At 39.3% G+C, this 13,937-nt stretch overlaps 1 protein-coding gene across 1 annotated transcript; it reads right to left on the minus strand.

Moving 5' to 3' along the window:
* Nucleotides 1-4,867: 4,867 nt before the first annotated feature.
* Nucleotides 4,868-12,511, minus strand: LOC148113713 (vomeronasal type-2 receptor 26-like). The gene is made up of 6 exons (XM_087893309.1): nucleotides 12,432-12,511; nucleotides 10,988-11,279; nucleotides 8,842-9,705; nucleotides 6,981-7,208; nucleotides 6,651-6,777; nucleotides 4,868-5,842 (listed from the first exon to the last, which is right to left on the minus strand). Exons 1-6 carry the CDS (start codon nucleotides 12,509-12,511, stop codon nucleotides 4,941-4,943), a joined length of 2,493 nt encoding a protein of 830 aa, XP_087749435.1. The 3' UTR covers nucleotides 4,868-4,940.
* Nucleotides 12,512-13,937: the final 1,426 nt, after the last annotated feature.

The following is a 13,937-nucleotide window of genomic DNA, read 5'->3' on the forward strand; positions in this document are numbered from 1 at the left end:
TCGGAGGCTCCAACTGGTGCAGAATGCGGCCGTGCGGGTACTTATGGGGGCGACATGGCGCTCCCACGTGACACCTCTCCTGCGTGAGCTGCATTGGCTTCCAGTGGTCTTCCGAGTGCACTTCAAGGTGTTGGTTCTCATCTTCAAAGCGCTCCATGGCTTAGGACCCGGTTACTTACGAGACCACCTTCCGCCTCCGATAACCTCCCACTGGCCAAAACGCTCCCACAGAGAGGGCCTCCTCAGGGTGCCGTCTGTCAGGCAATGTCGGCTGGTGACTCCCCGGGGGAAGAGCCTTCTCTGTGGGGGCACCCGCCCTCTGGAATGAGCTACCCCCAGGGATACGACTAATCCCGGACCTCCGGACCTTCCGCTGGGCCCTGAAGACTTTTTTATTTCAGCAAGCCGGGCTGGGTTAACAATTTTTTAATTGGGGAATTTTATGGGTAAGAGGTTTTAAATTGGAGAAGCCAAAGACAATTTAATTTTGTTTTAATGTATTTTAATATTTGTATTGTGTGTTTTTAATTCTGGCTGTTCACCGCCCCGAGTCCTTCGGGAAAGGGGGCGGTATAAAAATTTAATAAATAAATAAATAAATAAAATCAGGAAGGTCAGAAATGGGCCCATTTCCAGCCTCCATTTTTGGCTTCCCGGAGGCTTGAGGAAAGCCCCCAGAGCCCGGGAGGGCAAAAATGCCTCCTTCCACGGTGCTGGAGGCTGACTCGGCCACGCCCACCATGGCCACTCCACCCAGCAACCGGGCAGAGAACCTCTTGCTAAAATCTTTGAAGGCCACCCCTGATTATGATGACTCAGCGGTTAAAGATGCTGAGCTCTCCAGCTGACAATCCGGGTTTGAGGCCTGAGCACCACACAATAGGGTGAGTTCCTGTCCTTGCCTCACCTCCTGCCCAACTACCAATTCAAAAGCATGCAAATGTGAGTAGATTAAAAGGTTATAGGATTCCATGCAAATTTTATAAAAATTAAAATAAAAAAAATCATTAAAAATTAAAAATTATAGATAGAATAGGTAAATAAATCACTGTTTGTATATATGTGTTTATATAATCACATGTATTTAGTTTGTTAGTGTAATTGTGGATTGAAAATGTAATTTTAAGATTGAGAAAATTTGTATATTTTCTCTTTTTTTAAAATATTTTTAAATAAAGTTTGTTTTTTATTTTTTTTTAAAAAAAGAAATGTCTGCAAGGAAACAATCAAGCTCCATTGAGCACCAATGACCCTTCAAAACCAACAGGGTCAGAGCTACCCTAATCATTGGAGGGAAAGTGCTCCACATGGCAAAAATAACGTTAACCAATAGATTTTTTTAAAAAAATGTATACAGTTGGGTCAGAGGTGGTATTCAGCCGGTTCGGACTGGTTCACCCAAACTGGTAGCAGAAATCAAAGCTGTGCCCACCCACCTGCCCCGGCACTATGCTATCCTATTTAGCTGTGTTTTCAAGGCCAGGTGCATGCGCAGAAGATGTGCGCGAGAACAAAGTGCTTGCGTAGAAGGCCAGACGCATGCACAGAAGGCTGGGAACATATGCGGAAGATGCATGCAGGCGTAGCAAACCAATGGTAACAATATCTGAAATCCACCTCTGACTTGGACACAGAAAGAAAGATGAAATATTCAGTTTAACTATATTAATTAAGAATATAAAATACAATCATGACCTGTTGAGTCATTTTTTTCAGAGATATTTCCACATCAGATTCCCCAATAGCTTCAACAATGTCTAAGTCTAAGAAATATATGTTTCAGGTGACTCAGTACCTTCTTCGAAGGAGTAATACCTAAAGGGTCATAGTACTTCTGCTGGACAATGCCACTTAAATTAGCTCTATGTTGGACTGCAACTTTAAAGCAGGATCTGTCAGGCATGGGGGTTTACAAGATGACCTGGAAAGAGTTTGAGACCAGGAAGCTTGAGAAAGTGGACAAGGCCCACTCTGCTGCTAGTTTGACTTATTTATTAAATCCATTACCATCCTGGCTTATTAAAGCTGTGTCGAAAGGAATGCAGAATTGGATCTCATAATAGTTAATTCATCCTTGAAACAAGGAGTGGTCAAAACAGCTCTTAAAGAGACAGTGTTCTGCCCCCTCCTCAATCCAACCAAGCTCAACAATTTTCACCCAGTTTCCAATCTTCTATGTTTAGAGATGAATATGGAAACAGTGGTTGCATGACAACTGCAAATGACCTTGGATGAAGCGGATTATCTAGAACCCATTCTTTCTGTCCCAAGACTTGGGACTGAGATGACATTGATTGCACTCATGAATGACCTGAGGAGATGGGCAAGACCATCTAAGCTGCTCGTTTGTCAACTTGTTATTCATAGTTATTCATAGTCATAGTATCAGCCTGGGTCAGCTCCGGGAGTTCTGGTTGAGTGGTACTGTGCTGGTTCTCCTCCTTCCTCAGAGGTGGCTTTAGTTGGTGTTGATAGGCAAGGAGAGATCCTGGCCATGACCCCCAAGACCCTCAAGACTTGGTGATTTCTCCTGTCATATTTAATATCTATATGTGTGAGGTGATTTATCAGTTTGGGGTGAGATATCATCAATATGAAGATGATACCCAACTTTATATCTCTACTCCAGGCCCCTGTGAAATGTTTAATTAAATTTTAATTTCTATTTTGTAGCTGTAATCTCTCCTCCAGTTCCTGAATTAGTTGTGCCTTCAGTTACTGAAGAAGTAAATACAACAAAGATCAATTTTCATATTTATTTATTTATTTATTTTATTTTATTTTATTTTATTTTATTTTATTGCAATTTATACGCCGCCCTTCTCCCGAAGGACTCAGGGTGGCTTAAAAGATAAAAATTCAACAATATGAATTAAATATAAATTAAAATCCAATTAAAATTAATTAAAATTATTGCAACATAAAAACCCCCCTCAACGGGTCAGTCCATTTGATGAAAAAGCCACGTCTTCAGTTCGCTGCGGAAGGAGAGGAGGTCGGGGGCTGTCCTAAGCCTGGTGGGCAAACCATTCCAGAGGATCAGTGCTCCCACAGAGAACGCTCTCCCCCTGGGGGCCGCCAGCCGACATTGTCTGACTGACGGCACCCTGAGGAGGCCCCTCTGTGAGAGCGCACAGGACGATGGGAGGATGACAGAAGATGGTCCTGCAAGTACCATGTAGGGCTTTATAGGTGAGCACCAGCACCTTGAAACGAACCCGGAGGACCACTAGCAGCCAGTGCAGCTCACGCAGGAGAGGTGTTACATGGGAGTAATGAAAGGCTCCTGTAACAACCTGCGTGGCCACATTCTGGACTAGCTGAAGCCTCCGGGTGCATCCCAAGGGCATGTGGGTGTTACAGTAATCCAACCGAGAAATAACAAGGGCATGATTGACCGTGGCGAGGGCATCCCAGTCTAGGAAAGGGCGTAACTGGCACACCAGGTATACCTGTGCAAAAGCCCCCTTGGTTACAGCTGTCAAGTGATCTTCTAAAGACAGCTGTGAATCCTGGAGGACACCTATATTGCGAACCCTTTCAGAGGGAGTAAGTACCTCACCTCTAAACACGAGTGAAGGAGCCACTAGATCCCAAGATGCCACCATCCACAGCCACTCAGTCTTGGATGGGTTGAGTCTGAGTCTGTTTCTTCCCATCCAGGCCCGCACCACTTCCAGGCAGCGGGACTTCACAGAAAGGGCATCCCCAGGATGGTCTGGGGTGGAGATATAAAGCTGAGTATCATCAGCATATTGATGATACCTCACCCCAAAACTGCAAATGAACTCACCCAGCGGCTTCATATAGATGTTAAACAGCAGGGGGGAGAGAACTGATCCCTGAGTCACCCCACATGTGAGGGGCCTCGGGGAGGATCTCTGTCCCCCCGCCCATACAAACTGCAAGTGACGCAAGAGGTAGGAGGAGAACCACCATAAAACAGTGCCTCCTATCCTCAGCCCCCCAAGTCGCTGCAGCAGGATACCATGGTCGATGGTATCAAAAGCCACTGAGAGATCAAGTAGGACCAGGATGGAGGAACAGCCCCCATTCCGGGTCTACCAGAGATCATTCACCAGGGAGACCAATGCCGTTTCCATGCTGTGACCGCGCCTGAAACCTGATTGGTATGGGTCAAGGTAGCCCGTTTCCTCCAGGAATTGAGGGAGTTGTAGTGCCACCATGGACTCGACAACCTTCGCTATAAAGCAAAGGTTGGAGACTGGATGATAGTTGTTAAAGGAGTCTGGATCCAGGGTAAGCTTCTTAAGCTGGGGTCGAACCACTGCCTGTTTAAGTGTGGCGGGGAAGACCCCTTCCTTTAAAGAAGCGTTGACAACAGCCTGGATCCAGCCTCCAGTCACCTCTCTGGCTGCAGAAACAAGCCATGAGGGACAAGGGTCCAATAAACACGTGGAGGCACCGAGCCGACCCACAATCATGTCCACTTCATCCACTAAAACAGGCTCAAACCCAACCCAGATGTTACCTTCAAGACAAGCCCTTGTCTCCTTGATAGACTCTGCCCAGTCAGAGTCCAACGCAATCCGGATATGAGCGATTTTATCTTGCAGAAACTGTACAAAACTCTGCCCTGCAAGGGGTCCTCCCTCGCTCCATGATTGAAAAGAGAGCGGGTCACTCTAAACAAGACTGCTGGGCGGTTTTCTGCAGATGCAAAATATTGGCGTTTTGCCGCTTCCATTGCCAGAAGATAAGACCTAATATGGGTTCTTAACTGTGTTTGGTCAGATTCCGAGTGGGAGGATCTCCAACTGCCCTCCAGGCATCTTTTCCGATGCTTCATTTCCCTAAGCTCCACGGTAAACTATCTTTCCCATGGAAGAGAGGATAGGAAGAAAAATTGAAAAGTCCAATCTTTTATTTTCCTTTGCTAATACTCTTACAGTGTAAGTCATAAAAAATGTAGACCTAATTTAATTATTTCGTTTGACTAGTTGGTGTCTGCTATTAAGCTCTGGCCTGAACACAATGATGAAACATTTGGGGAAAAAGATACATCCCAATAACCCAGCACTGGAAGACAAGATGGAGAAGATCTCCACAGCCACCATGGCTTTTCCTTTGGTGCTCAGATAGATTGGAACAAAGGAGATCCACACACTGCAGAAGACCAACATGCTGAAAGTGATGAATTTGGCTTCATTAAAGGTGTCAGGTAAATTACGGGCAAGGAAAGCCACAATGAAGCTGGCAATAGCCAAGAAGCCCAGATAGCCCAGGACACAATAGAACATGAAGATGGAGCCTTCATTGCATTGCAAAATCATGGTTTCTGTAAGGGAATTCATGTCTAACTCAGGGAATGGAGGAGATGTTGCCAGCCACAGAATGCAAAGACCTGCTTGAAGAAAAGAACAAGAAAGGACAGTGGAAAGAGCCAATCTTTTCCCCACCCATTTTCTCATTGAAGAACCTGGCTTAGTAGCCATGAAAGCGACAACCACAGTAATAGTTTTAGCTAACACACAAGAAATAGCGGCTGAGAAGGTGGTGCCGAATGCTGGTTGCCGGAGAAGGCAGATTATTTTCCCTGGTTGACTAAGGAATAACAAGGAAGAGAGAAAGCAGAGCAGAAGGGCAATGAGTAGTGTGTAAGTGAGGTCTCGATTGTTGGCCTTGACGATGGGGGTATCTCTACGCTTAAGGAAAATTCCGAGCACACTGGTTGTCATGAGGGAGAAGAAAACAGCAGCTGAGGCCAGACTGATCCCTAAAGGTTCTTCAAAGGACAGAAAATTCATTGTTTTGTTAAGGCATCGATCTTGCGTTTTGCTTGGATACTGATCCTCAGGACATTTGAAACAATCTTCTGTATCTGGATAAAGGAACAAAAGAAAACTCACCTATTTCCTACTTACCACTTTTTAATAAATATTTTATGTACTGTTTGAAGACTGATAATACATTTCGTGATCTTTTTCCTGTGTAGCTATATTCCAAGGGTTATTCCAAAATATTTACCAACTATATAAAAGATCAATTATTTACTCAGGTGTGTTTTGTCAAGTTGGATATGGAACTTTTCTGTTCAATTTTACAACAATTCAGTAGAGAATTTTCAATTTTCTCCACTTGATATTCATTAGATTGTTGTCTAATGCTTTGGATGACCATGTCAAGTTTCCGAAAGATGCCCTAATTAATTCATGAGCCATGATCCAAACTTCAAAGGAAATATAGTCATTTATTAGGAGCACCATTCCGGCAATACTGGGATGCAGTCAGGACTGATCCCACATAGATTTACATTCCCCTATGACCCTGTCTCTCCCCTCCTCTCTGGCCATGTCATAAATCACATTCTCCAATTAACCACTTTGGCTGGCTGTGAAACCTAACGCCCTCCTTCTGACTGCGGTCAGAAGAATGTATGGAATTCACTTCAGTTCTCCCTCCCTCCTGCTCATGGCAACTTGAAAGCTTTGCAAGTTGACAGACCATCATAAATAATATTGTTGGGCTACGATACAGTCTTGGTCTACATATGACATCTGTAGGACCTCCCAAAAATTAATCATGTTAGAAAACATCAATTTTAAGAAGAAATAAATTTCTTGTAACATTTGATGAAACAATTCCTTTACTGCTCAATGTTCTCAAATTGTTGCAGTTTCATAACTGACCTATCTTGCTTGAAATCTTCCCTGGTCGACATGGAACACAATCATAGCAGCAGAAGCTTTTCTCTTCAGATTTTCTCTTCCAAGATCCAGGGCGACAGTGTTCATTGCACAGAGAAACTGGAAGAACCTGCTCATAACATGAAAAAGTTTGCACAGGTAATTGCCAACTTATTCAGCTCCTTCATCAGTTGAAAATACAATCAACTAGTCATCCTATAATGAGAATCATGACCAGCAGAGATCAGTTGGAGACATTTTAACTGAAATCTGTTCCGTTATTTAAAGAAGTTGTAAAAAAAATATATACTCTACATTTGTGCAGTTCCATACCCGATTAAAACCTTTGTGCCATTCTATCAGCTTTTCATTAATGATCAATTCATTTCCATGAGATGCATCAGGATCTAGCTTTCCAACTTTCACACTCCGGATAGACTTGTTTGGAAAAACGATCACGTTGATGAGGTCAAATCCTCCTGCAGCTTCCCTCTTCTCATTAAAAGACACTCCTTCTCCTGCAGAGTTGTTGAAAGAAATGTCTTGAAGAAATGGGTGGAGCTACTTGAAAAAGAAGAAGAAAGCAATGAAGTTGAATTCACAATGATAAGAGAAATCAACACATTAGAAGTTCCATGTTTTGGTTCCCAAATTTGTTATTCACTTTCATTGGACAAAATGCCAATTCAAAACAAAGACTATAGATGGCAAAGAATTTCATAATCCCAGTTTTCCTCAACAGATCAAGAAGTCAACCTACAAAGTATTATCAGTGAATAACATGCAGAATTCCTTGAGACAGAAAACAGAATACATCAGTAGCCAAATGGAACAAACAGTTTACCCTCCAAGAGTTCAAAATATAGAAGAGAAAAAAGAGAAAGTTATCTTAAAAATGATGAAAGACCCACAGAAGATGACTCTAGAGATCCAACAACAAGAGATAGGTCACGTGGCAGATGAAAATACTAAGATTAAATAAATCTGATGTAAGGAGCTACAAGATCCCAAGGGAGAAACATGAAAGATTTACCAAAAAGTCAATAAGAGTTGAAATTCTAAAAAGGGCAAGAGATGATGGATAGACATAGAATACTTCCGAATAGGGTAGTTATTTTATTAAGAGTTAGAAAACAGAGGTAGAAGTTAGAAATTGGGATAATAGTATTGTGTATATTGATATAGAATAGAATACATTATAACTAATATGTATACAAAAATGTTAGAAGTTGAGAAATTATGATTATATATATCTAAACAATATTACTATTATTACTACTGTGTGTAAAATATATTAACCCAGACAATAATTTGTCCAACAAGCACCTATGAATGTTAAAGAAAAAAAAAATCTATAAATAAAATTATAGATGGATAGATAGATAGATGATAGATAGATAGATAGATAGATAGATAGATAGATAGATAGATTTATTGATTAGTCTATAGGCCACATCAAACCACAAGGTTAAAACACATATCACCACTAAAATCATATACAAACAATTCAAAATAACAGTGGGGTAAAATACAATAATTATAGGATAAGATACAATACAATTTAATACATATATATGTAAAATAGAATAAAATGACATAAAATTATATTTCAGTGTCAGCCTTACAATCTACCCCAATCAGTCCCACGTACGCAGATCTCAACCAAACCATTTTGTTTAAATACTGTGCTGTGTGTTAAATATTATTTTCAGGTTCTGACCACACATAAAGTAAGTTGTTTTGATATGGGGATGCCAATGGGTCATTTGTTTGGTATATAGACCAAGGTACCTGTATCTCACCCCCTTATACAAGCAACAATCAAATCTATAGATAGATAGATAGAATAATAGATAGATAGATAGATAGATAGATGATAGATAGATAGATAGATAGATAGATAGATAGATAGATAGATAGATGATAGATAGATATAGATATAGATATAGATATAGATATAGATATAGATATAGATATAGATATAGATATAGATATAGATATAGATATAGATAAGAATTCCTTGAGAAGAATGTTAAGTGAAATCTAATTGGATCAGACAAGTTCAATAAGTATTTTTATCATAGCTATTTGAATAGATTGTGCCTGGAATTAAAGCTTAGCTCATTTTGTGAGCTAAATTATTTTGAAATACGTTTTTATTGAAATGAAAAAAATATTTGCTGGGATATGTTACCATAAAAGGTTGTAGTTCTGGAGATTTAGCCATTTCAGCTGCCATTTTTTTTCTTAAATTGGATCCCTTGGATAGCATGCTATGCAAGGAATGAGCCACAGCATAAACCCCATTGTAGATACTGTAGCTGTGACCTGTCACCTGCAATTGAAACAGAGATTCAGGAAGGTTTCCCAGGCCTTCTTCCCCAGTGCATTCTTGACTTCCCAAGGATGATAATCCCGAATTAGGAAAGAAACAGTCAAATGCTTGCTCCCAAAAATGGCTTCGAAATCCATCTCCATGGATTGAATGTGGCTTTATGGACTGAAGAAATCCCTCGAATTCCAGATTTTCACTGGAATGGATTTGAAAGGCAATGGCCCCATCATAAAACTGGAGATTCCATTCCCTCTGAGATCCTGGTAGCATGAAATCAATTTGGCTAGTGGTGATCCACACCTTGCTTAATGATGCATTTCCCTGATTTGCAGCTTCCCATAAAGATTTGAGAGCTGTCAGCCAGGCTAAGGTCAAAGATTCTCCATAGATGATGCATGTATTTGTTTTAACGTCTGTGAAATGTGTATAAAAATGAAACATGATATCGCTTAATATGCCCAAGTCATCCAAACGCATTTGTTTTGGAAATCTTTGTAGGAAAGATAAACAGATTCCATGCTGGAAAAACAAGGGCTCCAATTTCTGCAAAAAATGTTCTCCACTCTTGGTGTCTGCAGCAAAGAGCCCAATCCATTTCCATCCAAAACGCTGAAGCAGTCGGATAATCCCTACATATTGGGGAACTTCATTAGGGGCCATAAAATAAAGTGAAGATGATTGACTGCTATCAATTTCCACCAGGGGAAATGATCCATATGTGAGCTAAAAGAAAACATCAAGATGTGGTACATGGTTTTTGTTTTGGTCATGGATTTTTATCGATCTCTTCAGAAATTGGTTTGACAGATTAGAATTGAGACCTGATCCACAATTTCTCAAATTTTGAGAATATGGTTAAATTCCTGGGCATCAATGTTTTTTTTCAACAAATGTGTTAAAATATCATCGGCATTCACCAAGAAGAGTCTAGGCCAACTCACCACAGCTAACTCCTCTCAGGAAAAGATTCTTATTAAAGAAAGGATGACAAAGGAGGGACAAAATGAAACGTGAACGACAAAAGTTAAAATATTTTTTAAATTATTGAAAACGGTTAAATTGAATTCTTGAATTGTCCTGTGGCGATTTGTCCTCCTGCGAGTTGGCCATGATGAGTTGTTGCATTCTGCACCAAAAAATCTTTTTAGAACAGAATAAAATAACCTAGAAGGGACCTTGGAGGTCTTGTAGTCCAACCCCCTGCTTAGGCAGGAAACACTACACCACTTCATGGTGTAGATATCTTCATGGTGTAGATATCAAGATGTTGGATAAATGGTTATCCAACATCTTCTTAAAACCTTCCAGTGTTGAAGCATTCACAACTTCTGAAGGCAACTTGTTCCACTGATTAATTGTTCTAACAATTAAATCAGGAAATTTCTTCTTAATTCCAAGTTGCTTCTCTCCTTAATTAGATTCCACCCATTGCTTCTTGTCCTACCCTCAGGTGCTTTGGAGAATAGCTTGACTCCCTCTTCTTTGTGGCAGCCCCTGAGATATTGGAACACTGCTATCATGTCTCCCCTAGTCCTTCTTTTCATTAAAGTAGACATACCCAGTTCCTGCAACTGTTCTTCATATGTTTTAGCCTCCAGTCCCCTAATCATCTTTGTTGCTCTTCTCTGCACTCTTTCTAGAGTCTCCACATCTTTTTTACATCATGGTGACCAAAACTGAATGCAATATTCCAAGTGTGGCCTTACCAAGGCATCATAAAGTGGTATTAACACTTTTAACATGATCTTAATTCTATCCCTCTGCTATGCAACATAGAACTGGGTTGGCTTTTTTGGGCAGCTGCTGCACACTGCTGGCTAATATTTAAATGATTTTCTTAATGGTTTTTAAATGGTTTTAAGTGATTTAACAATAACTTGTTAAATCTTAGATGGGATTTATGAGAAAGAAGACTTAAGGATGCTCTTGGGTACATTTAATCAATTGATTAATTCTTTAAACCGGTTAACAGAAACAAGATAAACCCCCTGACCCCTGGACCCACCTGTGGGATTTTGTAGAGCTCTAGAATTTCTGCCATATGAGATGAAGTATCTGATCCAAGTCCACCAATAATGGCCAGGAGAATTTTCCGAAGTCCACATTTGTAGTTGGGGAGAAATCTATCTGATTTGAAAAGTAAGTCCAAAGTGGTCCGATAGGTCATTTTAGGATTGTTGTAGCTGTCATAGATGTGGAATCCAAGAGTAGCATTGGGCAAGATTTGTGGGTTCTCATTGATCTCCTTGACAGCAAAGGCCAAGGAAAGGACATGCTGGTAGAATTTTGTGATCACACTGCAAATAAAGAAAGTCTTTTGTGAAACAATTGTACAATGCATAGAACAGTATTGAGAGGTATATTCATACATACATACATACATACATACATACATACATACATACATACATACATTTAAATTTATCACATTTATTGGCTGCTCACCTTATCATGGGCTAACTCTGCCTTGAACTCTCTAAATATATTTGTATGTCTATATTTCAAATAATATCAGACTGAAATTAGATGCTTGTCCCATTTTTGATTCATTTTCACTCTTTCACAAAAAAGTTTTTTTTTAAATTGTAGGAATCTTCATCCATCATTTCTTAAGTGTCATGATATTCTGTAACAATCCATAATCTCACCCCTTCTTCCCCTTCCAAGTATTATGATATTTTAGTGGAAGAACAAGCTTTCACATTTCGTATGGAGTGAAAACTGTTCAGAAAATTCATGAAAGAAATGGGTTAATGGGTCAACCAATTATCTATTATTTATAACAGGAAATTTTATCATGATTTACGTTACACCTGGGAAATTACTCCTCAAATATTGAAGGCAATGATGAATTAGATTAAGTATTATTAATTATTTCTAATCAGGTGGAGTAGAAAAAAATCTGCCTATTTTCATTGCTTCTAGCACTGTTATACTTTAAGAAAAAAAATCAAAATTCAGATGAGAATTTTTTGAGAACCGTGTTTTATGCAGATTTGTTTTCTAAATTTACTCAGTTATAATCTTTTCAGTTATAAACTGCATCCTAGGTAAATTTTTAATTTTATATTTCAAATAAACTTATCTAAATTAGATGGTAATGGTCCTTCTTATGGATATATTTCCCTTCCTGGGAAAAAATAATTCTATTCTTTTATTTCATAATAAGGGGACCATATATTTTAAAGTATTTAAAATACTTCATCTTACTAAATCCCCTTTCTTAGGGATTTGCAATTTAACCATCATATTTAGACTACATAACATTTTATTTGAAATAAAATTGATGGGAAAGAAGAGTCCTTTTTAACCTACAGAAACTCTCAGAAACTGAAGCATTTACTTGATCTGCTTCCTTTATGAACCTTTTTTCATAGAGATATGAATAAGTGGGAAAAGAACAACAACCAAGGAATCATTACGTGAAGAAAAGAGTGGATTTTGTTTACTCTGAAAGTCCATAGAGCTCCTGAGATGGATGTTCATCAAACAAATGTTCACTGAAGGCATAGAGGTTCTGTGAAGTCATCCCTCCAATGATAAGATCACCTGGTTGGTACCATTCATGTGGAATTGGAATAGGATCAACTTCTGGGCACTTGAGTGCATCCACTTTGATCACTAGGAACATCAGAATAAATAACACATCAGCAGCCAAAACATCTTCCCAAAGAGGTCTCCAAAATATCAAGCCACAACAATGGATCTGACCTAGCATCCTGGATCTTCCCAACACATGTCCAGAGACCAAAGCATCAATCTAAATTTTTCATTTTGATAGAGATACAGTCACGTGCTTGAATAACGACTGAGATTTCTTCAACTGAGATTTGAAATTGGTCTGATCAAAGAAAGAACAGATGCTGGAGAAATTGAACTCAATAGTCCTATTCGACTCTTCCCACCCCTCCACCCCCCCGAAGCTCTCCATTGAACCAGGATTAGTTTATAACCTCTTTCAAACTTGCTTTCTACTTTTAACTGCTTTCTAGAAAATCTCTGGAGCTTTGAGCAAATAAACACATGATAGTAATTTGGACCAATTCCAGGAAGAGTTAATTATCTATTGAAATTATTTTCCCCTAGCTGGCCTTACAAAACCTACCTACTTGTTATTTGTCAATTTGAAAAAGTGTTTCCCCTCTTTCTGAAATAAAAAATAATTTAAAAAATCACCTGAATTTTTTACAATATAGATACATGGACACAGAAAGAAAGATGATGTATTGGATTTAACTCTTTTAATTCAGAATATAGGATACAGGGACAGGTGCTTACAGAGAACAGGGTACCAAAAAAGGAGAATATGTGTAGCTCTGGGTGGAAATGAGGGATCCTTGGTGCTCTCTGCGTTTTGCTGTTTTCTGGCATATGTTTCATTACCCAATCTAGATAACATCATGAGTCCTAGCAGGATCCTGATTTAGCAATCTGTAGATGACCCTGATGACATATGTAGGATCTCTTCCCAGAGGGATTGGGGCGAGGTGTGTCTATATTTCTGTAAAGTTATAGGACTGCACACCAATGGACAGAACCAGATATTCAGAGTTTAGAAAAAGCCAACATGTACCAATAAATGAAATGTCTGCAAGGATCCTGATGTATTCTATTATTTAATATTTTTTTCATCCTATTTGCAATTATGCCCATGAAAATTTTATAATCGGTATTTAATAAGGAGATTGGTATATAATTTTTTATTAATGTTGTATCTGCTCCCTCTTTCGGTATCAGGGAAATATATGCTTCCCTCCATGTATTTGGTAACTTTGCCTCCGTCAATGCCTCATGATATATTTCTAATAGTATCTCATTTAGTGAGTCCCCTAAACTTTTGTAAAACTCCATTGGTAGGCCATCGGTCCCCGGCGTTTTGTTATTTTTTTTGTCTCTTCAATGCTTCTTTTAACTCCCCCATAGTAATTTCCTTATCTAATGATTCTTTTTCTTCC

This window comes from Pantherophis guttatus, chromosome 4 (assembly GCF_059756535.1).
Source record: "Pantherophis guttatus breed Tessera chromosome 4, ASM5975653v1, whole genome shotgun sequence".
In the NCBI taxonomy this organism is placed as follows: Eukaryota; Metazoa; Chordata; class Lepidosauria; order Squamata; family Colubridae; genus Pantherophis; species Pantherophis guttatus.

Excerpts from the sequence above, each read along its gene's own strand:
- LOC148113713 (XM_087893309.1), bottom strand. The coding sequence starts at position 12,511 with ATGACTTCACAGAACCTCTATGCCTTCAGTGAACATTTGTTTGATGAA. Across the intron at positions 11,280-12,431 it reads GAGCTCTATGGACTTTCAGA|TGTGATCACAAAATTCTACC; the intron begins GTAAACAAAATC and ends CTTTATTTGCAG. Across the intron at positions 5,843-6,650 it reads GAAGATTTCAAGCAAGATAG|ATACAGAAGATTGTTTCAAA; the intron begins GTCAGTTATGAA and ends TCCTTTATCCAG.